At 42.5% G+C, this 25,194-nt stretch overlaps 1 protein-coding gene across 8 annotated transcripts in view; it reads right to left on the bottom strand.

The window, feature by feature from the left end:
• Positions 1-7,829: 7,829 nt before the first annotated feature.
• The window catches only part of RAPGEF6 (Rap guanine nucleotide exchange factor 6), a 213,981-nt gene continuing 196,616 nt past the window's right edge, over positions 7,830-25,194 (bottom strand). For 5 of the 8 annotated variants that reach the window (XM_084838888.1, XM_084838891.1, XM_084838890.1 and 2 more), the window contains 4 exons: positions 23,775-24,003; positions 21,621-22,129; positions 16,071-16,382; positions 7,830-13,119 (listed from right to left, as the gene is read on the bottom strand). In XM_084838888.1, the coding sequence (XP_084695014.1) occupies positions 13,094-13,119; positions 16,071-16,382; positions 21,621-22,129; positions 23,775-24,003 (1,076 nt within the window). In that variant the 3' untranslated portion in view covers positions 7,830-13,093. The remainder of the gene's footprint in view (positions 13,120-16,070; positions 16,383-21,620; positions 22,130-23,774; positions 24,004-25,194) is intronic. The other 3 variants (XM_084838894.1, XM_084838896.1, XM_084838893.1) reach the window with 2 other exon arrangements.

Below are 25,194 nucleotides of genomic sequence, written 5' to 3'. Positions count from 1 at the left end.
ATGGTGAGGGATGATGGGAGTTAAAGTTCAACAGCATCTGGAGGACAATGCATTCCCTACACCTGCCCTAGAGCTCTGGTCACCCTATTTCTTATGTACACGACATACATTTCCCCACCATTTCTTAATTTTGCATCTTAAGATTCCAAGGCTTTGGAGACAGGCTAGAGTGGGAGCCTTGTTGAAGCCAGGAAAGGAACCAACTGATCCAAAGAACTATCGACCAGTATCACTCCTCTGTCATCATTACAAGGTGTTGGAGTGAATGATTCTTAAGAGAGTGGCAGAGACTCTTGATGAAAAGATCATGAATGAGCAAGCTGGTTTTAGACCAGGAAGGTCATGTTGCGGACAAATATTGAATCTTACACAACACATAGAGGATGGATATGAAAGAAAACTAATCACTGGAGTGGTGTTCATTGACCTTACTGCAGTATACGATATGGTCAATCATAGAAAATTGCTGCGCAAGATAGACAACTTTACTGGAGACCATAAGCTCACCAGGGTTATAGGGAATTTTCTTCAAAATAGAAGGTTTTATGTGACTCAGAATGGTAAGAACAGTAGATGGAGGAAGCAAAAGAATGGATTACCACAAGGCAGCATACTCTCTCCGATTTTATACAATATATATACTAACGACCAACCCGCCCCGGCCAATACACGAATGTTTATATATGCACATGATACAGCGATGGCCATACAAGAACCGAGTTTTGATGAGTGTGCTGTAAAATTCTCACGGGCTTTAGAAGAACTGGAGCGATATTATGATAATAATCACTTAAAACCAAATCCAAGTAAAATTCAAGTATGTGCCTTTCATCTTTGTAATTGAGATGCAGGAGTTGAAATGAATATTACGTGGAGAGGGAATAGATTACAACATTGCCCAGCACCTAAATACTGGGTGTTACATTGGATAGAACGCTTTCTTTTAAGCAACATTGCCTGAATACTAAGTCTAAAGTATGTGCTAGGAATAACATTATCCGACAATTGACAAACTATACATAGGGAGCCCAGCCAGCTACGTTACGAGCATCAGCTATGGCTTTGAGTGTCTCTACTGCTGAATATGCGGCACCAGTATGGAACGCATCGCATCGGCACATGCGAAGCAAGTAGATATTGCTGTGAATGAGGCAATGCGCATAGTGACGGGATGCCTCAGACTGACGCCTGTTAATAAACTATATCCTCTTGTTGGCTTTGCTCCACCTAAGATTGGAAGGGAAGTAGAAGCAGATGCCAAAAAAACTAAGAAAGAGACTGACTCTCATCACCCTTTGAGCGGATATATTCCCCCAATTCATTGACTTAGATCTAGAAAGAGCTTTATGTCAAGAACTAATATCCTAGAAGGGACCAAAGAACAGAATCGGATAAATAAATGGAGGAATGAGTGTACCGACTTAAGTATTTTAATGAAGGAAGAAATGGCTGCTGGAAATACTCTCCCTTATATAGTTTGGAGGACAATGAATAGGCTGAGGGTGGGGGTACAAGGTGTAAGATGAATTTATTTAAGTGGGGGTTGCTGGTTGATGACAATACATTATGTGAATGTGGAGAAACCCAAGACCCAGTGCATCTGATGGTGTGTTGATTACTGCCCGAGTCTTATACTGTTGACGATCTACAGCAAGCTACAAAGCTGTGGCGGTGGCTACATTTTGGCAGAGCAAAGTTTGATCTGGACACGAAATAAATAAATAAATAAATAAAATCATCTAGTCTGTTTCTATGATGCACGGTCTTCAAGGAAGGGCAGGGCAAACTTTCTTTTCCTATGCAGCTGAGTTTGCCTTTTGTCGCAGTTGTGACTTGAATAAATTTTTAGGGTGCTGTGTTTCATGCCAGAGAATACATGCCATTCTTAGACAGAGGATAGATGGACTCTACACACACCGTTCCATCTCTGCTTCTTTTAAAGTGATTATAAATTGATCAGGATGGTATCAGTCAATAATGGGAGAGCCAGACAGAGCCAAGAAAGATGAAAAGAGGATTTACACAACACCTCGCTTGGTTAGACTTTGTAGATCAAGAGAAGTTCAGTGAATTAGTTTGCCATTAGTTAAAATTAGGACACGAAAGATGCCGCCTGTGCCATTAGTTGACAAAGTAATCCCAATGAGCCATTAAATTGTTCCTTTCCAACGTACTGCGAAGAGGAAAAACTGCTATACAACACTTGAGGTTATTGACTGAATGGCAGCTACTTTAGCAATACTGCATCTACACATAGAGTAATTTGGAAAGAGCATGATTCAGGAAATTCTGAACAGCTGCCAAATACCTCTCCAACACACACACACGCACACACCAGACGCATTAAGCAATTGGAAGTACGTATCTGCTCCTTGCACATAAATCAGCATTGGCACAGATCATGTAGGGAGGGGAGGACATGCTTACTGGCTCTGCCCCGTTGTCTCTGTTGCCAGTGTTATAGCCATGATGAAATTGGTAGCAGGACCATGACAGATGGGGTGACAGATGATGCACGGCACGTATGCCATGCGCCTTGGCCATGTATGCACATATCCAAGGCCTATTTTGGGGGGAGGGGAGAGGAGCTCTTAATAACTGCTTCCACTGAACCTTCAAACTATTTCTTAAAACTCTTCCTCCATCCCCAGTTTAAAAAGCATTTTGGGAACTTGGCACAAGAACATATGGGAATGCAAGGGCAGAAATAACATACATGTTCTTATGGGAATTTCCCTTTCAAACACCAAGACTGCAAGCTGGTTTTTAAACTTTTGAGTTCTGTGGGCGCAGCTACTGAAAGAGATGCTATGCACATTGGAGCAGGACCAATGGGCCTGGCCCTACTTTCTCCCACATCGTGTGAGACTTAAATACCCACAGAGAGCTTTAGCATTAGGCCTGTCCACACCTGAATGCTACATAGGACTTCAAAGGATTTCCAGGCCAAAAGGAGTTTCAGCCCAAAAGGAGTGCTTTTAGGGTGGGGAGAGCAAAATGGTTCCTGAATATATGAGTGTTCTTTCATTCCAGTTGCCAGTGTTTCACCTCTCTGCTGCTGTTCCATTGCTGGGTCTAGTGCCATAAGTGATCCCAGCCAACCATTCACAGACATGATGTTGCAGCACAACGCAGCCAATCAGATTTCACTATGTGGTGTCACTGAAGGCAAATGAAGCCAGTAGAAGGTGAGGCGAGGCTTCCTGAATCAGCATTGCCCTCACTCTGAATGGGCACACATTTATACCCTCTGTCAGGGCAGCTATAATATATGAAGGAAGGGGATGCTTTTGCATGCTGTTCAATATGTTTGCAGAAAGTGGCCCTGTGATGGATCAGGTTGGGTGGGAGGGGAGTCTTTCCCTTTCTGGAAGGGTGTTTTTTTTAAAAAGGAATTAACTATAGGGTGCGACCACAGGCTGTTCCTTGCCTGAATACCCTAAGTCATCCAGCTGTGTGGAGTTTCTAAGTGGTATTGCCAAGGCCTCTTTCCTTCAGCCCAGCTCTAGAAAGAATAAAATAAAATGGAAGGCAATTTGGATTTACTCTCCTGAAGCCCAGAAAACACTAGATCTTACAGAACCTCTTCAGACCCTAAGCCTATCATCTGAGGCCCTCCTCCGTATAGCCCTACCAAATGAAGTGAGGCAGGTGGCGACAAGTAAGAGGGCCTTTTCAGTGGTGGCCCCTGTCTGTGGAACATCCTCCCTGGAAAGGCTTGCCTGGTGCCTACATCATCAGGTGAAAGCCTTTTTATTCTCCCAGGCATGTTAATAACTGTTTTAACTGTTTTAAGGTCTTTGCACTGTTTTCTTCTGCTGTTGGCTTTATGTGCTGCATGCCCTTTGCTGCTGGTTTTACTTTGGTTTTATTATGTGGCGTTTTTATAATTGTATTTTAATTCACCTGTTCACCACCCATATAACTCTGGTTACTGGGCAGTCTAAGAGTACAATATACAAACAAACAGTGAACTATTATTGGAACACAATGGGGTAGCTTAACAACTGTATGCCTTCTGTATTGCCAGGAAGGTCTGCAAACAACTTGTAATGTGGGAAGAAGCCTTAAATGTATGTATCTGCGGCAACGGCAACAGAAATATTTGCTGTATGCACTTGTCCCTGCTTCGTCTGTGTACTGAAAGATTTGTGCTGCCATTGAAAAGGATCTTTAATATACTTGCTACAATACTCTGAATTCCATCCCACTGAGGAAGCAGAGACTGAGGTGAGCAGTCCTGATATCTGGCTGGTGCCTTGATTATTTACAACAGAGTGGATATTAAACAAAAAGAGAAAATGCTATGCAGTGCTGCCCTCTGGTGGCAGATTTTTTAAATTCACTGCTGCTGCATTTCCCACATGTGCATGATCTTAAGCACCGAAGGCTGCTGTTATAACTGTGTTTAATACCAATTTTGCATAGAAACTGAAGGATGATATTTCCCCGCTATAAAAAAAATCGAATGCAAATCTTCATTTCAGCACAGTGAAACCTGAAGACTTCAGGTAAAGTGAGAGGAGAAATAAATTCTATAAAGCAGTTAATACAGGGCCGGCCCTACCATTACTTCCCCTGAGCATCCTAAGCTGGCCTGCTGCTCTCAGATGTGGTTGACACTGTCCTCTTGCCAGTGTTGAAGTAAGATTCAACTGTCAATCTTGCTGGATTGTGTACATGGAATGGGGGATGGGGCATCTTGTCCTTTGCCTCAAGCAGCAAAATATCTTGGGGCTGGCTCTGGGCAAACAGCACCCAAACCAAAGATCATGTACTATTTGTGGTGGAATTAATTGCCTTAGGGGAGGGGAGAACCTGTGGGACTCCAGATTTTGTTGGATTACAGCTCTCATTAACCCTGACTATTGGCCATGCTGGCTGGAGTTCATGCGAGTTTGCATCCATCAATATCTGTCAGGCCACAGGTTCTCTGCCCCTGCTTTAGCATGCTGAATGACCAACATATTCTATAGTTTACAGTTTTTATATAAAAAGCAAAGGCAGCCATGTTGGCTGTTGGAAAATTTACAAAATCCGTATCAGCATAACCAAAAGATCACAAAACATGTGCAAGCTATCTAGATCTCCAGGTCTCATCAGGCAAGATATTGCAAAAAGCAGTTTTGGGGTGTGTGTGTGTGTGTGCGCGCACGGGGGGGGGGAACAGGGAGCCCCAAACCCCAACTTGATCATGAAGCTACATGAGTGTCTGCATGAACAGAGTCCCAAGATGAAGTGGGGGACAAGGGGCCTGCAGAGTTGCAAATGAGGTTCTGCAGGTCGTGTGATAGTTACAAGTTGAACCTGGAGCTGCCCCCTAAGGTTGCTGGGAGCAATAGAGAAATACTGGATCTCCTACTTGGAAAAATATAAAATCCGGAACTGGATTTCCATCCTGGGTGAAGTACAGAGGCGCCTTTTACCAGTGGACCAGAGAGAAACTAGGCCATCTAACAGCAAATAAACTATGGAATTCACTACCACAAGATGCAGTGATGGCCACCAATTTGGATGGTTTTAAAAGGGGATTGGACAAATTCATGGGGGAGAAGGCTATCAGTGGCTACTAGTCCTGATGGCTGTATGCCTCTGTATGCCAGTTGCTGGAGAACACGAGTGGGTAGGTGCTATTGGACTCATTTTCTGCTTGTAGGTTTTCTGTGGGCAGCTTGTTGGCCACTATGTGAACGGAATGCTGGACTAGGTAGGTCTTTGGTCTGACTTAGCATAGCTCTTAAGTTCTTAGTCTTTATGTTAACAAACTGAATATAATTTTAGAAATTGCAGTTGTTGTTTTTTAAAAAAAGTCAGTTGAAACCATATTGGTTGGAGTAGGACAGTGGTTGGAAGAAGATACAGTTATATAAAATATAGTAAAGCAGCCCTCTCTAAACCAAGATCAAGGCTGCATACTTACCTGGGAGCAAACTCTGAACCCACTGGGACTTACTTCTGAGTAAATATGCATAGGATATTGCTCTACCTAACTTTCCAAGGCATGACTAAGTTGAAAGAGACAGACACCACAACAAAAAACAGACCAGCATTCTTTGTCCCAGGGGTGAAGAACGTCTTCCAGTTTGAGGGACAAATTTAACTTTGGGGGCACATTCCAGTCGTGCACAGGGTCAAAGGTGAAAGAGGCAGTGCCAAAAACACCAAACACAGCAGCATATTTTAGCTTAAACCTTTTACTGCCAGGAACTAAACCTTAGGAGAGCCATTTCAACGTTTTGGAATTGGAAAAAACTATACAAAAGCCAGGAAACCACAAAATAATCAGTGGTTGAGTGAAAGGGGATGGAGCCAGGGGAAGAGAGAACCTCCAGCCTTCTGGGGAAACCCGAAGAGCCAGACTAGGAAACCGGGAGGGCCAAATTTGGCCCGTGGGCCTGAGGTTCCCCACCCTGCTTTACCACACTGGATCAGATCCAAAGAACTGTGAGCATAAGGAGAAAATGTATTAGTATTTTCCTGTGAACTCTTGCACAGGACAGGCTTCATCTACTGCAACGCCACAATAAAGCTTGTACAAACAAGAATTTCTCTGAATGTAGGCTTCATTTTCTCATGCTGCGCTTTTCTGATAGGTCAGGAACAGCCCTTCTCTAAGTGAAAGAGCTTTATGCTAGTGGACAGTTATGTCTGGATCCACATCATTGATCTCAGTGGGCTTAAGCACACCTAACTCTGCAGGCCCACCATGAAACAACTGGAGAAATTTGAGCTGTAGGCTCCCAGAATGGATTATCAACAGTGGGCTGAACAGTCTCCAGTTTTGTGCCAATTCACAGTGGGTAAGCAGGCATGCTATTGCCAGCCCCAGAAAGATACACAGAGAGAAGTGTATGAGAAGCGTGAACAGCCATCATATGAACCATTGTCCTAAATCAGACTTCTCCAACCTGGTGCTCTCCAGACATTTTGGACTACAACTCCCAGGATTCCTGATGACCGGCCATGGTGACTGCAGTTGATGGGAACTGAAGTCCAAAATACTTAGACGGCATCAGGGCTGTCCTAAATGAAGAGGATGGGGGTGTGGAGAACATGAAGGTTGATTGAGCAGGTAATTAAATATTACATTTCTATCCTGCTCTTCTGCCAAGGAGCTCAGGGGAGTGCATGTTCTCCTTCCACCCATTTTATCCTCACAACCACCCTATGAGATAGCAGTCACCTGGTGAGTTTCATGGCCAAGTTGTGATTTGAACTCAGTTCTCCGCAGTCCTAGTCCAAGGACTCTTCGGCTCGGGATGTATCCAAAGTGAATGCACATTCTCCCCACCCCTCCACTAAATTGCCATCTAAAAAACAAGACAGAAAATGATGGGACAAGTCTACCATGTTATTCAGCATTTTGGAGTTTTAGACTGGAGTATATACACTTAAACCCCATCAAACTCAATGAGAGTTACTTCCAAGCAGACAGGCATGGTATAGCAGTTAGTCCTCTAAAGACCACAACCTGATGGTGCCCCTTTCAAAGCTTCCTTCAACTATTCCCCTTCCCCTTATGAAGCAAAAAATGGTCACTGTCGTCTTACATTTCCCCTTTTCTGTAGAGAAACACTTTTGTGTTATTCATTATCAGTTTATGGCAGCACCCCAACAAGAAAATAAAACAATGCACTTACAAAGACAGTACTGATTGCAGGGGTAGAGTCATCTCTCACTAGCAGTGCAATCCTATCCTATCTACACTTCAAATATGCCCCACTGAATTCACATGGGTATAGGATTGCAACCTAAAGGTGATTGGGACCCAAAAATCCCAACTGGGAGGTGTGGTGGTAACTGGATAGAAAGGAACCACTCACAGTTATCCATGTTAAGTTGTTTATTGGTTCCAACAACATTAGTAGATTGGATATTAAACAGTACTTTTAAACATTCTCTTAACCAAAAATATAACAAATATTTACAATCACTCAGTAAAAATACAAAAAAGCATACAGAGGCACTGTCTTTCTAAAAGACATAAGTGTAAGAGGTATCAAAAAATAGAAGACAAACATTGCTTGTTACAGAATACTTTACAATCACTGACTTGTGCAGTTTGACAATTGCTATCAGAATACCATTACAACTGTACAGTTTTTGCCCATATGCTCACATATGTAAAATGTCATTAATACCAGGCTAAACTGCATCCCATGTACATATAGAGAAATTAAAGTCAAGGTGATGGCAAGCACAACCAAACGGGGCAGGGAAGAGTTGAACCAGGAATTGAATTTTGTTTCCTGCTCCAGTTTTAAATAGTTAGCATTAAAAGCTTTAGTCAAAGAGAGTATCCCGTTTTCCTGATCAGTTCTTGAAGGCAATGAAAATATTGTTTTTAAAATCATGTTTAAGGAAAAGTATATTATAGAGACTGATAGCTGTGCTGTTGCCTAGAAATAAATTATCTGAATGATATGTTGAACAGACCAAGTTTCCTTTCTTCTGGTCTTACCTTCTCAGAAAAGCTACTAGAGAGAATTCATTCTTACGGGATCCCTCATTCTTTGGAATCAGCTAGTTCTGTAGCAGGATCTTACCCTAAGAAGGTCTTTCAAAAGCCTAAGTGAAAACCATCTCTACTAGTGTCTGTGCAAAATCCTCCAACTTTAGCAAGAAAAGGCTGACTCTGTACCCATCCTTCAGGTGAAAACATTTTATTTGACCTTAGGTGACAATGTGTGTCAGGGTAAGAGAAGTGCATATAAACACACGTGCACCTTCATATTACTACTCTGGAAAACATCAGTACAACTAGAGTAACACCTTTTTCTACCCCAATATTATGCATACATCACAACATAGTTCACCAACATTATAAGCCCAGCATCATCAAGTAGGAGTCACCTGGCAAGTTAAAGGATGTACAGGTCACAGCTCTACTTCTATATTAAGAGGGAGGGTCTCCCCCCACTCCACGCACCCACCCTATTCATGTAACTACATGAAGGCAAACCCTGACATTGGTTGCATGTCTGAGGTTTCCAAACATTCCTTGTGAGCTTTACGGATATAGCCTGCTTGGTTAGGGATCATTTCCTCAAAATATACTGAACGAAGCATAAATGATATGTACAGAGAAGAGGTGGCTATTTCAAACACATGATGGAAGTTAAGATTGGAGAAATTATATAACCTGGGGCAAAAGCATAGAACATGCTAGTAACATGCTCAATTACACTACGAGTAAACATTATGAAAACAGCATAGAACAGGATTAAACAGTTTTAATATGAACTGGTTTTAAAAAAGCGATTCTGTCTCTTTGTATTCAACCCATGCCTCATTTCATTTTGGCTAGTGTCCCTGATCAATGTGATCATCTGATTAATAAAAAAAAGCAAAAAACAAATAAAGAGCAAGGACAGATTGAGGCAACTCGTACTGTGCAAATATGAAGCAGTTAAAAGAGCATACTTACCCACAGCATATTTACACTATATGGGTTCTATATTAGGAAAACATGATTAACAAGATGAGCATTGGTTCTAAAACCCATGCACTTGAACATTGAATATTACTGATGCTGTTGACAGGAAAACACCAGATTCAAGAGGGTGACTGATGCAAAATGGCTGGCTCAGTGGACCAGGTGAACAGACTTTGAGGTTGGATAGTGTCAATCAGGCTTATAGAATGGAAAAGGGTTACCCTCGAGGGAGAAGGCTTTAAATTCTTTAAGTTTTGTTCCTACAAGCTGAAACAAATATTTGAGGTTATTGAGAGATTACCTTATTGGCCCCAAACACCGCATTTTCTATAATGTTTGCAGTTACATTAAGTTAGCACTTATGCACCAGTTGATACACACAAGAGCTAGACCTGCTGGGAGCCAAGACTTGGGAGTTACAAGCTTGTTTTTGGCAAGTATAACTCCATTCTTAGATCACCCTGGCACATCTGGTGAGAAGTACATTGATAATTAGAGGCACTGAAGTTCATGCTGCAGTCAACCAGCTGGCTGAAGCAGCAACCCACAGTGTTGAACAGAATGGCGGTTTCCCCATTCTGCTGGGTGTCAGCTGCAGTAAGAACTTTAATGATGTATCTGGCTGAGCATGTGCTTCTTCCCTGCATCTGCTGTGGCTATCTAGGATTGGGGCCTAGGACACAATCCACCAGGAACTTATCCTACAACAGTCACACTGAAATCAATGGAAGTTGCAGTATTCTGAACTTCTAATGGGATTTGTGCAGGAAAATTTAGCTTGGGTACTGCCTGTGTCAACACAGTTATAATTTTGAAATCATGGATGCCAACTTGAGTCAGATTTTAATATTATTTCATTGACTGCTTTCATGAAAGCCTTGAATGGGAGAAAAGGAGAGCAGACTGATGTCTCAGCTACTTATTCTAGATACTTAAGTCTTGAGCATTAACATATAGTCAGCCAATTAAATTATGAATTAGGTAGCTTCTCCACTTCCACCTATTATTTTCTAGTTGATAATTTCATATTAACAGGCATTGAAGGAGTACTCCAGCAGACTCTCAGAAATCCATAACACAACACGTTTGTTCACACATACCCTCTGGTTAACTGGCACTGTCCTAAATCAATATGGGTAATGCATATAGAAGGCTTTAGCATTTAAATTTAATATTTGGTACTTTTGTTTGGATTCTGCCAGAATATGCTGCATTTGCCTCGCGCGCACACAAAAATCTGAAAGCTCTTTATAACTTGGAAGTGTAAAAAATAAGTTATTCTGAGGCACCTTTAAAACCAATAAACATCTTCCTTCTAGCTTAGATTGTAAACATTTTACGATACCAAGATTTACAAGTAAACTTGAAATATACATTGACACATTCATGTCTATTTATAATGTTTGGTTGGCCATCATTATGTGCTAGAGGAAGAAAATAAATGCAGATAACTCCAGTTTTTCTCCATGTACTCTGGTTGGCTAAGTAAAGCTGCAGTATCAACTTAGCCCAATTATAAACAAAGGCTTTGCTCTATCCCTTATCTTTGCACAGTGTGTGTGTGTGTGTGTGCGCAAGCGCGCGTGCACATGTACATATGAGCCAGGGGTCTGCAATTTTTGGCAAACAGCATCTTAGTAACCATCCCAGCTTTGGGTCAGGGTGAGGTCTTGTGTCTGAAGATGCACAGGACATCAGAGCACCGCTAAATTATGATAGTAGGTCAGTAGAAGGGTAGTTTGATATGCCTGCAGTTGCGCTGGGGTTTAGAGGTATTCCGACATCACTATTTCCCAGCATCTCCGAAGCCCAGCACCCAAGCCTGGGACAAGGGAGAGGGTTTGATCTTGCAGTCATGCTAAGCTTCTGGAACACTTGAGAGTGGGAAGAAATCTTGCTGCTTCAAAAGGCACAAGCCCCGTCTCGCTCTCATTTGGTGCTCACCATTAGGGAGTTAATGAGTGGCATTTGTGGGTTCCCGTGGATGGCAATAATGACATGCTTCCTTTTACAGCTTTTCTCTAGAGGTGGGTTATGTGATTTGTAAAGGCCCTATACCTCAATAATTCACTATGTTTAGTGGAAAATCTGGGATGAGATAGAAGCTGAAATATATTAACTTTAATCCTGGCTGGAAGAACAGGAAGGTCAATATACAGTAGTCCACAGTGCAAATATTCAAAGTTGTCTGTGGCCACAAACCTTGTGATGAGTTTTCATTCCTGAAAACTAAACATCGTTGCCTTTTCATGTTTCATTCTATGTTGTTGTGCAGGGAAGCCTGACAAACGAAGAGCTTATGTCTCACTGGGGCTTAGCCTCACACTCCTTTCCAGAACAGGGGCTCATCCTGGATCATATGCGTTCGTACTAGAGGAGAGCGTGTCTGATCAGGTGCACAGCAAGTAACTGCAATCAGCTTTCACTTCTGAAATGGAAGGAAAAGTTTCCTGGCAAACCTATACCTGATATACTATACCGGATGGCATTATTATTACTATTACAAAAGGAGAAGAACTGGAATCTAATATTCCTTCAGTTCTCTGTGGTCCTGCTCCTAAGATCTGAACACCTCAGGCTGGCTCCCAAACAGCAGAACTCAGTGGGAACTTCTCCAGCGCAAGCCTTGCTGAAGAGGATACAGCTCAAAAATTCAGGGCACAGTTGACAAACAGCAGTCCTCTCCTTGCGCTTCTTCCATTTGGGGGGGCCTGCACCTAACAGGATCCCAGAAGATAATGCAACAAACACCATGATTCACTTAGATTGAAGGGCAGGAGAAGGCATATGGGAAAGAAAAGAACTGCAGGTAGGGTCCTTAAGTCTTTTGAAGGTTGAAAGGACAGTCACATGTACTTCACTGATTTTAAAATACAGGACCAACAGATGGCAGTATTCCACTACTGGATGCACATTAAAGCACACTTAGTACACATCTCAGGGGCTTGGCATTTTACAAAAGAGGTTTCATGTTGTATAGTGTGTAAACCTCTAGCTGCACTCATGAACATCCAGTTCCTCAGAAGTCCAAGGTCTCTTGCTTAGCACACAACATTTCACTAACACCTAAATAAATCTGTTACCTTATTTTCTTTGTAAAAGCATTCACATTAGCCAACCAGAGCATTCCAATACACATACAACAAACAAAACAAAACAAAAACCCTTATATAAACTCCAAATTAATAAATTACTCTTCAGATCGCTGCAGACATTTCCTTGGTTTTGCTGAAGTTTTGCAGTTTCTGTAAGTACAATAACAGAACATTCTTCAACTGAAAGCCATAATGGTCATATAGAAAATATTTGAGTGAAGTGTACTAAAAGATTCTACAGAAGAATGCTTCCAAGGTGGCCCCAATGCATTAAAAGTTAGGTCTTTCTGGATACTGGTTACTGCAATCCAGGGTCAGTATTCCTTAGAATTAGTTGTCTGTCTCTCTCAGATATAAATAGTTTCCTTAGGCTGTGGAACTGATCTCAGTGGATTGATGCAAGTTCAAAAGTATGATCCAGGGAGACTCATCATGTTATTCAGAAGAGAGGCAAATGCAACATTTTGAAGTCAATAGCAGCAAGCTGTCAGCTACAGCTAACAGTATTGTATGATTCCTTCTTCCGATGTTATTGAGGCAATTTGCACAGGAAGCACAAAGGCTAGACTGCTGATACTTGTTCATCTTCTGTGAAACAAGAAAAACACTGTAAACACTCTGTGCCATGAACTTGCAATATAGTTAATCAATACACTGACCATACCCCATTCTCAACCTATGGTGGAAAACAGGTATCACTCCCCATGATGTTTTCTTGAATCAAATCGAATGAGCAGTCAACACTTTCAAAAGATTCAGAATCCTTCTTTACTGCTGTCCATGATGCTTTTGATCACATCAACAAAAATGAAAACTGTAAAAACAGTTCCCAGCTTCAGCAAAAGGCTATATACCCTGTCATGAAGTGATTAGAAACTGGAAATTAGTCAGGTGCACATGCCAGACCTATCGCTGCATCACTGCTTACCCAGCTGCTTTCTGCCTGCAGCTCTCTTTGCCAAATTTCTAATCTGGGTTTTAATAAGTTTTATTTTTAAAACCACCTCTTGGGATTTAAGAATTGCTTTTAATCATCAAGTGTACTGCAAATTTTTCACCAAAATATAGATCAAATTATTTTTTTTATCTTGGGGTCTTAATAGGAACAGAATTATAACCGATGATTCAAAGAACTGGGCAACGCTTGTGCACAGGGGCTGGGCTTGTGCTCCTAACAGTCTCCATATGGCCAACATCACCAAGCGTGCCTATGCCATGGTTGTGCCTGTCTTTGGACGCCAGTCATAATTCACAAGTGGGCAGTCCACTAAGATTCTCCTATGAGACACAGGCCTGGTTTTGACGTCACAACCAACTATGGGTTAAAGAACCTATAGTTAGTCGGGGGCGTGCACAAGAAAGCACACTACCTCCTGCCTGCTTGCCGCTTCTGCTTCGCACCTGTTTTCCTAAACAACCCAAGAATGCCCCATTCCTAGGTTGTTCATTGTGATGTGGAAACATGGAACTCTGGATTGTTGAGGGGAAACAACCCAGAGTTTTAACCCAATAACAAGCCATAGGTTAGAATTCTGGGATGTTTCCCCCTCAACATCCCAGAGTTCTGGGTTCGCATGTCATGACAAACAACTCAGGAACCCCATGTTTATTATTTATTTAAAACATATATCATTAAGATCTTAGGGTGGCGTAAAGGTAAAATCAATTTAAACAGTATAAAACAATAAATAATTTAAACAGCTAAAAACATATTAAACCATTAAGCAAGCTAATACCAATTTAAAAATATAAAACAATAAAACAGTTTAAACAGTGTGAAACAGTGCGTTATTTTGGAAACAGGAGGCAAAGCAGAAGCAGTAAGCGGGCAGCAGTGTGCTCGCTTGCTCCAAACAACCCACAGGCTAAATAATCCATGGGTTGTCATTATGTGTGATCAATGCACCACAGAACTGGAGAAGAACTAGAGTTAGTCACCCACTCTCAGCCTAATCTGCCTCATATGGATAGAAAGAGAACCACCCTGTGCTCCCTGGAGGAAGGGCAGGACAAAAATGAAATGAAATATAGTGGATAATTTTGCTTTAGAGGTCAAGGAATGCAGCCTAATGTGTTGATTTGGGGGCTCTTTTAGCATCAGGGTCAGCAAGGTTGGTTTCCTGTAGGGTAAAAGCAATGCTACCTCATGAAACAAGAGGGTTAGAAACGTCACAGAGACATGCACACTCCGATTAAATGTTTATGCAGGTTCGGGAACATGATCACACAGTTATGCACACAGATGTACACTTCCACCCCCAACCCCTATTTTGAACATGATACTGTAATTATAGCACAAGTTTCTTCACACAGGACTGTAGGAAGATTTTAAAGTCAAGGAAGCACGTCAGGTGCCCAAATCCCAATTTCGTAAAAGCACAATGTGAGCGTGAAAGACATTTTAATTCATGCATTCAACTGAAAATGAGAAAATTTGTGTCAAAACAAACAACCAATAGTGGTGGGCAACAGAAGATGAAGTACAAATGGAATGAAAAATAAAATCAAAGTTGCCTATTTTCATTAGATAAACTGGGAGCAAAGCATAAAAATAAAGCTTCCATGTTTGATTCCTTTTAAATCTGCCAGTGTGGTCCAGTTAGTGGGTCCTTCTGGGCTTGGTTTTGTTCACTAAGCAACTTCATGAGGTTGGCGACACTTGCTTGTAAATAATCAAAGCTGCCATTTAAAGCCTCAGCTGTTTTCAGTCTGACAGTATTCTCTTCAAAATCTTAAGGGTGGAAACTAAGGACTATTTATTGTGTGCCCGTCCATTACTAAAAACTGTGCCCTGCTGCAGCTCTAACTGCATGGAGAGCCAGTCATGTCTAGACTCTACCGTGCTGGGCTTTATCATGCTGCTGCTGAGTACTGCATCAGGAAGTGCTCAGCTTACTACATGAGCGAACCCTGTGGAGGACCAGCCCTTCACTTGGCTAGAGCTGCTGCATGGAACGTCTGTAGATGGTCACGGCGTGGCATGGCTCATGCATTTCCAGCCTAACTCAGATAAGCTCTGATGCAGGGGAAGGCAACCTGGTCCCGACCAGATGTTTTGGACTACAACTCCCATAACCCCTGACCACTGGCCACTTTGGCTGATGGAACCTGTAGGCAAACACACCTGGAGGGCAGCCTACCCCTTCTCCAGTGAACATAAAGCAGCTTAGATGTAGCTAGTTACATTCATGCTACCATCCTGAAATCATTTCTGCGACACAAAAATATTCTAAATTCTCTGTGGGAGGATTGGCTTTTCTTGAACGTTGTTGTTGAGGGACAAGAACTCTGGACCACTCTGTGCATCTGCTTTATACTTGCATTTCTTGTCAATGTGCTGGTTAATCATTAGCGCAGTGATGTATTTGCTGGATGTGCAGGATTATGCATTGTCACAATAAGCAAGTTGTAAAGCATGTGCAAATGATTGAAAAGGAAAAGAATCACTGATGCACAATTACAGTGACCTCTGCGAGATAAGACAATTATAGTTACACACCAACGTACTAAACAGCTAGCAAAGAAGATCTTTCACATACCATCCTCTTCACTATTTGCGTCAGTCATATCTGCTAGCTTAGGATGGGACGGCTGTCGGCTATGCCACTGAGGCATCTTCCTTGGAAAACAGGCCACTGGTTCGCTACTCAGAGGAGCGGAGGAGAGCCTAGACAGCGTGCTATGCAGCATCTTGGACCTCTGCACCGCCACACTATAGTCTGGAGGCTTTAGGTGTGGGTGGTGAGGTGAGCCTTCCTTTATGTCCGCTAAAGATATCCCCATATATCCTGGCGGGGTGGGCGGTGGCTCCCTATACCTATTGTCTTCCTTAGGTGAGGTGACACAGTACACTGGCACAAGAAATAAGCAATGGAAATGTTAATGAAGGAAACAAACGAAAAACAAAAAGCATTTTTTAAAAAAAACAGTGAAATGTTACAATGGCTAAACTGAAAACTGGTAACAAAAGGTAAATGTAGAATTGCTTGTTATAAAATGCCACTGGCAGGATTTTGAACGTTAACCACTGGAAAAGTCACAGCACAGTAGCGGGATTACTAGATTCAAGGAGCTGAAGCAGTGCTTAGAGAGTCCTTTGATCGGAACGGCTTGAAAATGGGCAGAAAGCAACAGCAATTGTTATAAATCTGCACTTCCTGTAACACATTCAATCTCAGCCTCCACAAGTGAGAAACTCAAGGGAGAATGTCAGATCATACTGGAAGGGTGGTGGTGGGAGAAGCGCTGTTTGGAAAACAGAAACAGAGGATAGAAAAGATAATGCGAAATCCAAAGAGGTTTAGTGGGGCGAGCAATGCATTTATATAGTGATATGCGAAAAACTACTTTGATAGTATGTAAACACAGAATGTGTTTGGCAGCTACTTGCAGTTATCCGTAACAGACCTGTTAAATCTGTCTTATTTGACCACAGACATGCCATATTCTATTCTCTAGCTTTTCAAATTTCCTTTGCTAAAAAAAGAAAGAAAAAGCCTGTTTGTTATTTTGGAAGACGCTTGTACTCCTGATTTTTAAGAACATGCTTGTTAGGTGAAATCTGGTTCAGGTGTAATGTTGACAACACTCCTCTGAAAAGGTGACAAAACGCCATCCAATGAACTCTTTGCTCTGGAGCAACATGTGTGCTACGTGCAACCGCCGGCACCCCCATTCCTTCCCACGCAAGCTGCCAAAGCTTCTCTCTCTTTCTCTTCTGAGATTCTAGAGAGACAGAATGAGAGAAGCAGGGATGATCTTGCGAGAGAAGAGTGGCGTGGCTTTGGCCCTGCCCACTGCCAGCATGGGTTCCCCTAAGAGATTACTTCAGAGGGGATATGTCCCTTGACAGGGGGAAAAAGGTTGCCCATTCCTGGTGTGGGAGTATACAAGGTTTCTAATTACACAGACTTCTTCACTTTGAAAAATGTAATTAATTCTAAACCACACAGCAGCCTTCCCCAAGCTGTTGCCCTCCAGATGTTTTGGATTACAATTCCCATTGGCCACAGCCAGCATGGCGAATGGTCAGGAATGCTAGGAGTTGTTGTCTTGGTAACGACCAGAAGTGAAACTGTTTTTTTCCACCTCAAATGTATCGACCAGTAGTGGATTACAGACAATTTTATACTCCTGGGCTTGCTGGTTCCAACTATCAGTAACCCTTTACCTGTCAGTAAAGTACAATTAAAAAAGTAATAATCATAAAATGGTCCAGTTCGCACATCATGTTTACCCATGGGACCAAGCGAGTGTACTGGCTCCCCTTCACCTGCTCTTGCTGAGCTGAACAGCCCAGGGATGCTCCATGGGATGGAGAAACTCTAAACCTCCATGGAGAAACTCCAAAACTGGGTTTCACTCCCAGTCACAACTGTAAAAGGCAAATGAGGGTGTGTGTGTGTGTGTGTGTGTGTGTGGCAGGGGAGAGAGAGAGACTGAGAGAGAGACACAGAGGAGTCTAGGTGCATTGCTAAGGCATGCCATATTTCAAGATTAAGATTATTTACTATGCCATGGGGTACAATTTGCAACAGGAGGTTTGCCAGCTTCCGTTCTGAAACTGAAATAATAAGTGGAAAAACTGGAAGCAGCTTCTAGAAAAAAGTGGGAAAACTAAAAGCTGGCGTCACGCTGTTAAAACCAATGTAGTTTGTACAGACTTCAATGATGCCCTTTTGGCCGAGTGGTGAAGCAGGCATATGGATGTCCTATGACAGTCCTCCCCAACCTGGTGCCTTCCAGATGTGTTGAACGGCAACTCCCATCATTCCCAGCCAGCATGGCCACTGGAGGGCACCAGATTGGGGAAGGCTGCCCTAGGGTTAAATATGATGGGGTTCCTTGCATGCCAAGTTCTAATTCTCTGCTGAACTGTATTTCTGACTGATTCTTGCTAGTATGTTGTTTGCTGGTTCAGGCCTAAAAAACATGTGCAATCCAGACAGCTGGTAAAATGCCCAAACTGATGTACATAGATTGCATTGGGGGGTGGGGGGGGTTACGCACCGAAACATTAAAAAATGTTTTTGTCTGAGAGCTAGGCAGAAAATGAAGTGTAAGGCAAGGCCTCCACCCTCTGAGGAGAAGCAATTGCCTTTTAATGACCAAGTTATGCCTCCAGCAAATTGTTTATTAATTATTTTTCATCTGCATTGCACCTCTTGGCAATTCCTTTTTCTAAAACTGTTTATTCCTGCTTTGATCTCATTTGTTTTTCTTTAATTTTTAACTTTGGCAGTCCTCTTTCCACTGGCATTCAAACAATGAGAATTTAAGCTGCAGGGGTGGGGGAGGGAAAAAAGGAGAAATGAGCTAGCTGTGAGAGCAGGCGCTCCTCAATGGTCTGGTTCGCACATCACAACAACCATGGGTTGTTGAAAATGCAGCAGACAGAACTAAACAACCCAGGGATGGGGCATTTCTTCTATTTCTGGAGCTCAGAGGTGAATGTGGATCCTTCTATAGCCAAAACACACAAGAGGGCGGCATTTTAGGCTTTGGGAATCTGAACATTTGCAACGGTATAAAAAAAACGCTATTAGAAAAATCCCTAATGCCTCCTAGACCCCAAAACTGACTGTGATATTGACTAGCTGTTTGGGGCGGGGGGTTGAAAACTGGATGGTAGAGGGATTCAAATGGAGTATTCTGAAAGAGGCATGGCTGGTTGGCTGGCAGGCACACTGAACAGGAGCACACACTCCACAGTACAATATTTTCTTGCAGGTCCCACTTGTTGACTTTGATTCTAAGAGCTGCAAGCAGTATGGATATGATGGTTCCTACAGTGAAATATATTTCAAATGTGCTTTAAAAGAAAATGCAACAGGGTTCAGAAGCTTGGATCCTAACTTCCTATGGCCACACCTTCAGCCACAGGAAACTCACACTGGTGGAAAAGGGTGGGTGGAGAGGCAATTTTCACCTTTTCCTCTGTGGCCCTTCAAAAATCTGCTCTGGAGGGTTGGAGAACCCTCTAGAGCAGCATGGGAGGTGGCACTGGGGACTGCAGAGTGAAATCAGCAAAAAGTGCCTCCCCTTCTTTGCCAGCAGAAGCTTCCATTGGACCATAGTCCTTTCTGTGAATGGAAGGAGGCATTTTGTTCATGGAAGGATCCAGGATCTCAAAGATCACAGCCCACCACTGCACAAAGGTAGCACAAGGATCAAAACAACTACCCCATCCCCAAGCCCACCACAGCCATTTCCCTTGCAGGGCTTCAAAAAAACAATTAACTAGGGATTCCAAAACACTCCATGCCAAAAAAAAATCCTGCATGATAAACAATCAACTCTCTTCCCCCATAGCCCTACACTTCATACATGACCCAAAACATTATTAGGAAACTGCCAGTAGCCGCACATGAAGGCCTCTGGTGCAAATGTTGGGCGGAAAGTGTACTGAGTGGATGGGTAGCTTAGCATATATGGCAATTATTGTGGATCATCTCTTATAGAATGCCTGAAGTGCAAGGGTGAGATACAAACATTTCAGCTGAGGATGAGCTGAAGGGGTGAAAGAAGTACAGATGCAGCGGTAGTATCTAGGAGCAGAAAGCATCATGCACTGGAAAGGGTAAGCAAGAGAGAGAAGGCATCTAGGAAAATGCATCTCCATCTCCTTTTCTCCAGTGTTGATGGAAAGAGCCTATTCCCCTATGATCATCGCAGGAAGACTGTATGGATGTACACCTTGGAGTCAAATCTCTCTGGCCTAGCTTCCCAGTATCTCAAAAATTCCTTCACTTGGATCTACCTCCCTGATACATGCACATGATATGTGAATGCAAAAGGGCTGGCTTCTCTGGCTTCTGGCAAGTATATTAAGTTGAAGAGCATAAGGAAGCAACTTGTACCAGCTCCTCTGCCATGTAATTGGCCCTGGGAAGCTTATGGATGAAGAAGTGAGGTGAGGATACTCAGCTGTCCCCTGTGCCTCAAACTGTCATTTAGGGAGCAAGGGTAAAACCCCTTAAAATTTATATAAAAAAGCTATCCCAATTCCACTGAAACAGATCTCTTATGTTCGTGGATGGGGGGGCGGGGGGAGAAGTCATGTTCGTTCTACTGCAAGCTCCTTTCAACTGAGGGAGCGTGGATGCTACCAGTTGTGTTCATGAAAACGAGTGGGGCGGTAACTTTTACATGCAGGGGAGCTTGGTATGTGCATTAGAACTTGCTATGTGCCCATAGCAAATTGTTGGATAAGGGCCAATGTATGTATTTGGATGCCTAATTTGTTCCACATACAGGATATGACTTGTTTAGAATTTCCCATGCTTTGTGGAAAACAGCAAATAAAAGGTATCCCTCTGCTATGGCTACTCTGGGAAGATCCATGCTATATGTTATTTTTCACAGCCTTCCTATCCAAGGGCAATGTTCTTCTTCAGTAAAAGAATCACCATGATTTAGATATTCTCTTAACTGAAAACAATGTATAGCACAATAAGCTGACATGTTCTGCCACATCTTCCAGTTTCATGTGACTTAGTTTTGGTGTTTTGGAGGGTGTCTCCCTCTTCTTGGCACAGGATACTTCCTGAGATGCTCAGCACTGGAATGATCTGATGACAATGCAAGATGTCACCTGAAGACTCTTTCCTTCCTGTCTTGGAGGCAAGGGAGGGAGCACAGGCAGTGCCAATTAGCTGGAGAAAATCTCTCAGCCTGGATTCACTCACTAGACACTTTCTGCCCCTGCTTGGTGACAGCTAGTATAATGTATCTGAGTGCTCAAGAAACAAGAGCTCAGATTCCTATCACAGGGAAAACTGCAAGAAAGCTCTCTCGGAAAGTAAAAAAAGGTCCACAAGGAAATTTCCTCTGCTTGCTTCATAAGCCTTCTTCCCTCCCTGCAAGGCAATAAAAAGCGTACTGTTCTGGGATACTTTAAATCCCACCCCTGCTCCCAAGGAGGTCTGGAAACACTTCGTCTGAGACTTTATTTGATTGAAAACATGTGTACAAGTCGGATTTTTAACATGCAATCTGGCCCCCAGATCTGCTGATGTCATTTCTTAACAGCATAATAACGTAATACATAACAGCTGTGGAAGCTTCCATGGGCTTTTGACTTGGCTTACCTATGAGGCCTCGCTCGGTACTCGACGTGACAGTTTTGTAAGTTGTATCACTGCCTGCTTTGGGGTCCAAAACATCAGCCTGCTCTGCCGTTAAGCTGTCAAGTCCTTTCCGCTTTATCGTCCCGTAGTTGGATTCATGTGAGTCTGACAGAGAACTCGACGAGGCCCAGCTTTGCCGGGATTGGTCAAAGTCCATGCCAGCTTTGGACTGCCTGCTATTTGAGTGGGGGTGGGGCTGCAAAAGAGTTTCTTCAGGACAGCAGCTGGATGGTTCCACTTCGGCAATGGCCCTTTCTAAATGAGTGTGGCGGTAAGAGTTTAAGAGGTCCCACCCCTTCTGGTTCTGGATATTTTGGAAGTTATCGTGAGAACTGCTTGAGCAAGAGGTCCAGCTTCCACGACCGCTATCTGCTGCTTCTATTGTGATGTGCTCATGGGAAATCTCCTCTGTGCTCATGGAGGATGGGACAGGTAGCCCTCGGATCACTGGAGGTCTAGGCAGTGGCCAACTGAAGTAGAAGACATAAATTAGGAAGAAAAAAAAAGCCATTGGTGAATGGAACATGCAAGCAACTCAATGCTGATACCACCCAGTGTTAAAACGAAGTCTGTAAAATGTTCACCCGTCTTTTCAAGCTTTTTACATCTGGACAAGTAGAGCATTTTTCAGAGCTTGAACATTGTCAAAACATCTGACATTAAGCAAAAATGAGAATGTGACTACAACAGCTGTCTTTGCCACTGCTTGTGTGGGTTGGGTTTACACTGAACTCTTATCTAAGATTTCCTCCTGTATCTATTACTATGTTGTTTTTCATGGAACAGTGGTTTTCTGAAAGCCAAGTCTTTCCAGGCTCTGCCAACAGAGCTGCAAATGTTTACTTCTATAATCTCAGTTCTTCTCTCTCAAACTAAAAAAACCCCAGAGTCTTCACCTGCGAGAATTATAAAATTACACATTGATGCTACAATGGTACTTCCTTGCAAATAATAATAATTTCAGTATCTCAATAATAACTTCAGTATTTCCAATCTCCATGCAAATTCCTACTTCAGTCATGCCTCAGGGACGAAATACACATGACACTAAACACATAATTAGAAACCACATCCATGTTTTATTTTCTTAATAGCAGACATAGGAAAATGCAAATGGGAGTGCTGAGGAAAATTTTTGTTGGGAATGCAGCGGGGAGGAAAGGGTTATTACCCACTCACCCCTGGGCTGTGGTCTTGATGAAAATCACCCCCAACCCATGCTTGCTAAATTAATGGTGGCGGGGGAGTTGAATTTGATGTGGTTCTTTATGACACATATAGTATCACATGTAGCTTGTCCTTCAGCTACAAAGAACTTGGACAAATTAACATGCAAAACACTTCAGAACCAGGAGGAATATAGTAAAAGTGGTGGCAAGGAAAATAACTTTAATCAATTTATATCATTAAGGCTATGGACTGAAGGCACATGATGCAGCAACCTTGGAAATAAACTTTATAAATTAGCCATTGACAATACATATCCCGACATGTCCAATTACTCCCAGCAATGTGCACTCCAAACTACAGTGCCACATAAACTGTGCATGCCTGGAATTCTATTTCAAAAGACATCAAGGCTGGGAAAAGTACTTCAGGCCCTGCAAGCTTTAGTTATAACTGGCATCGTCCAGCCTTCTGCTGGCTTTTAGAACAGAGAAAACTAGATTTCCAACAACATGCCTTAGGCACAAGCCTGGAAGCGAATTTCCTACTTAGCACAGCCATTAAAAGACTGTCATGAACCACTGTGCTCATGCTGTACATTAAAACTGGAACGCATTTTTAAGAGTGAGTCTTCTTAGGGTTTGCCAGGATAACGTCTTTGAACATTCGGCACCTAGTGCCATTCCAGAGGCAGTTTGTTAAATTTCAGATAGTTTTAATGCATTTTCTTGCATGTGCATTAATAATACACCAATTTAAGGCCTACCAATATAGAGGAAATCATAACCTGTTTAAAATTCTAAGAGCATGCCTTGTTCTCTTGTAGAGTGCTGAGCACTTTTCAGTGGGCTAATAATACCTGTAAGCATGATTACACCATGGGCAGTAAATGGCTTGAATGTAAAATCTTCTCACTACTCTCTTGGGCATCAGTCAATCATTCCTTACCCAGGGCAAGGCTGGTTGCATTCAGAGGATGATTGAAGGTGCTCTTTCCTTTCCACTGTTCCTATTGAATCTACCACCACCACAGCCTGCGGCACACACCTCTCATCCTGAAGGGCTGCAGACATGGAGTCTGCTGAGCAGTTGCTCACAATGCTGGACCGTGAAGAGATCTCGCTGTGGCTGGAATCGGAAAAATTCTCAGATTTGGCAGATGGGATCAGGGCATAGCCTAAACATGACAGGAGAAGAACGGGATTTTTTTTTAAAGAAAAAATTCATACAGCTTATATTTTATAGAGCTACACAACATGGTTTATTTTACATACATGCTTTCTACTACTTCATCGCTCCCCACCCTCCCAGTATGTTTTCTTTCATTGTTCGTTTTATGCTACTGAGCTTCTTTTTGTTCAAAAGAAAAGAATAAAAACTGACTGTAGAATGGAACACTTCATTCATTACTTTTGACAATTAGAGGGACAAGATAAATGTGTACCCCCTCCAATAAAGTGCATTGCTTTCCTTCACATAGTTATTTGTGACACAGTATAATAAAAACAGAGCAAAAGACTTCGGAGCGCAACAGGTAGGACTTCTTCAAAAGCTAGATGTAGATAAAGGAACTCGCCATGAGGAAGTAGAACTGAACGGGAAGTGGAACAAAAATGGGAATTCCCAAACCAAAGCCAAACTCCCAACTAAACCCACAAAATGAAGGGATATCGCATAGTTATTATTGTGTTCCCCATAAGTGAGATTTAAATTAAGCTTGTGAAGGGAGCAAAAAGTCAGAATCGCTGGTATGAACAACACACTAAACAAGCCCTTCCTGGTTTGTTTTATAGTCATACTAGTGGGCAGGAGCAAAGTGTACTGAATAAATTGTGTGCACCCACATACAGCTTGTTCACAATAGGTCAGAATTCTCAACAATGCGGCCATTGTATTGGGTGTTTGGCTTTGTCTGCCTTCTGTTAGAGTACCTCTAATTAAAATGACAGCGCCTATTTTTGTTCTACTTCCCATTCTGAAAATAATGATATTGTTGGGAGATTCTCCAATTGATGAGAACCATGGAGGCTCTCTACATAAGTGAGAATGGTGGGTTCTCAATTGTGTGGACAGCCTCCATGAATACAGGAGACTCTCCTCTTCAAAAAGAAACTCTCTATGAGTAGAGGGCAATGGACATACGCAAGGGGGCAAGTGGGGAGGGGGAGGAAGTAGTGTGCTCCCTCTCTTTATCTGTTTACTTTAACCACTTTCAGCATGCCTGAGTAGGGCTTAACTCTCACACGTATTTTCTTACTATGACCTGGTTCACCCACCACAATAAGACAGAGTTCCTCTGTAACCCTGACTTATCATGTTGGGTTATTTTTCTGGCTTGTCAGGGGACAGACAAGCCAGATGTTCAGGT

This window comes from Heloderma suspectum, chromosome 2 (assembly GCF_057233095.1).
Source record: "Heloderma suspectum isolate Gila_16-S chromosome 2, 16-S_ref, whole genome shotgun sequence".
NCBI classification, from domain to species: Eukaryota; Metazoa; Chordata; class Lepidosauria; order Squamata; family Helodermatidae; genus Heloderma; species Heloderma suspectum.
Note: the sequence above shows the minus strand (reverse complement) of the source record. Positions and strands in the feature narration are given on the sequence as shown.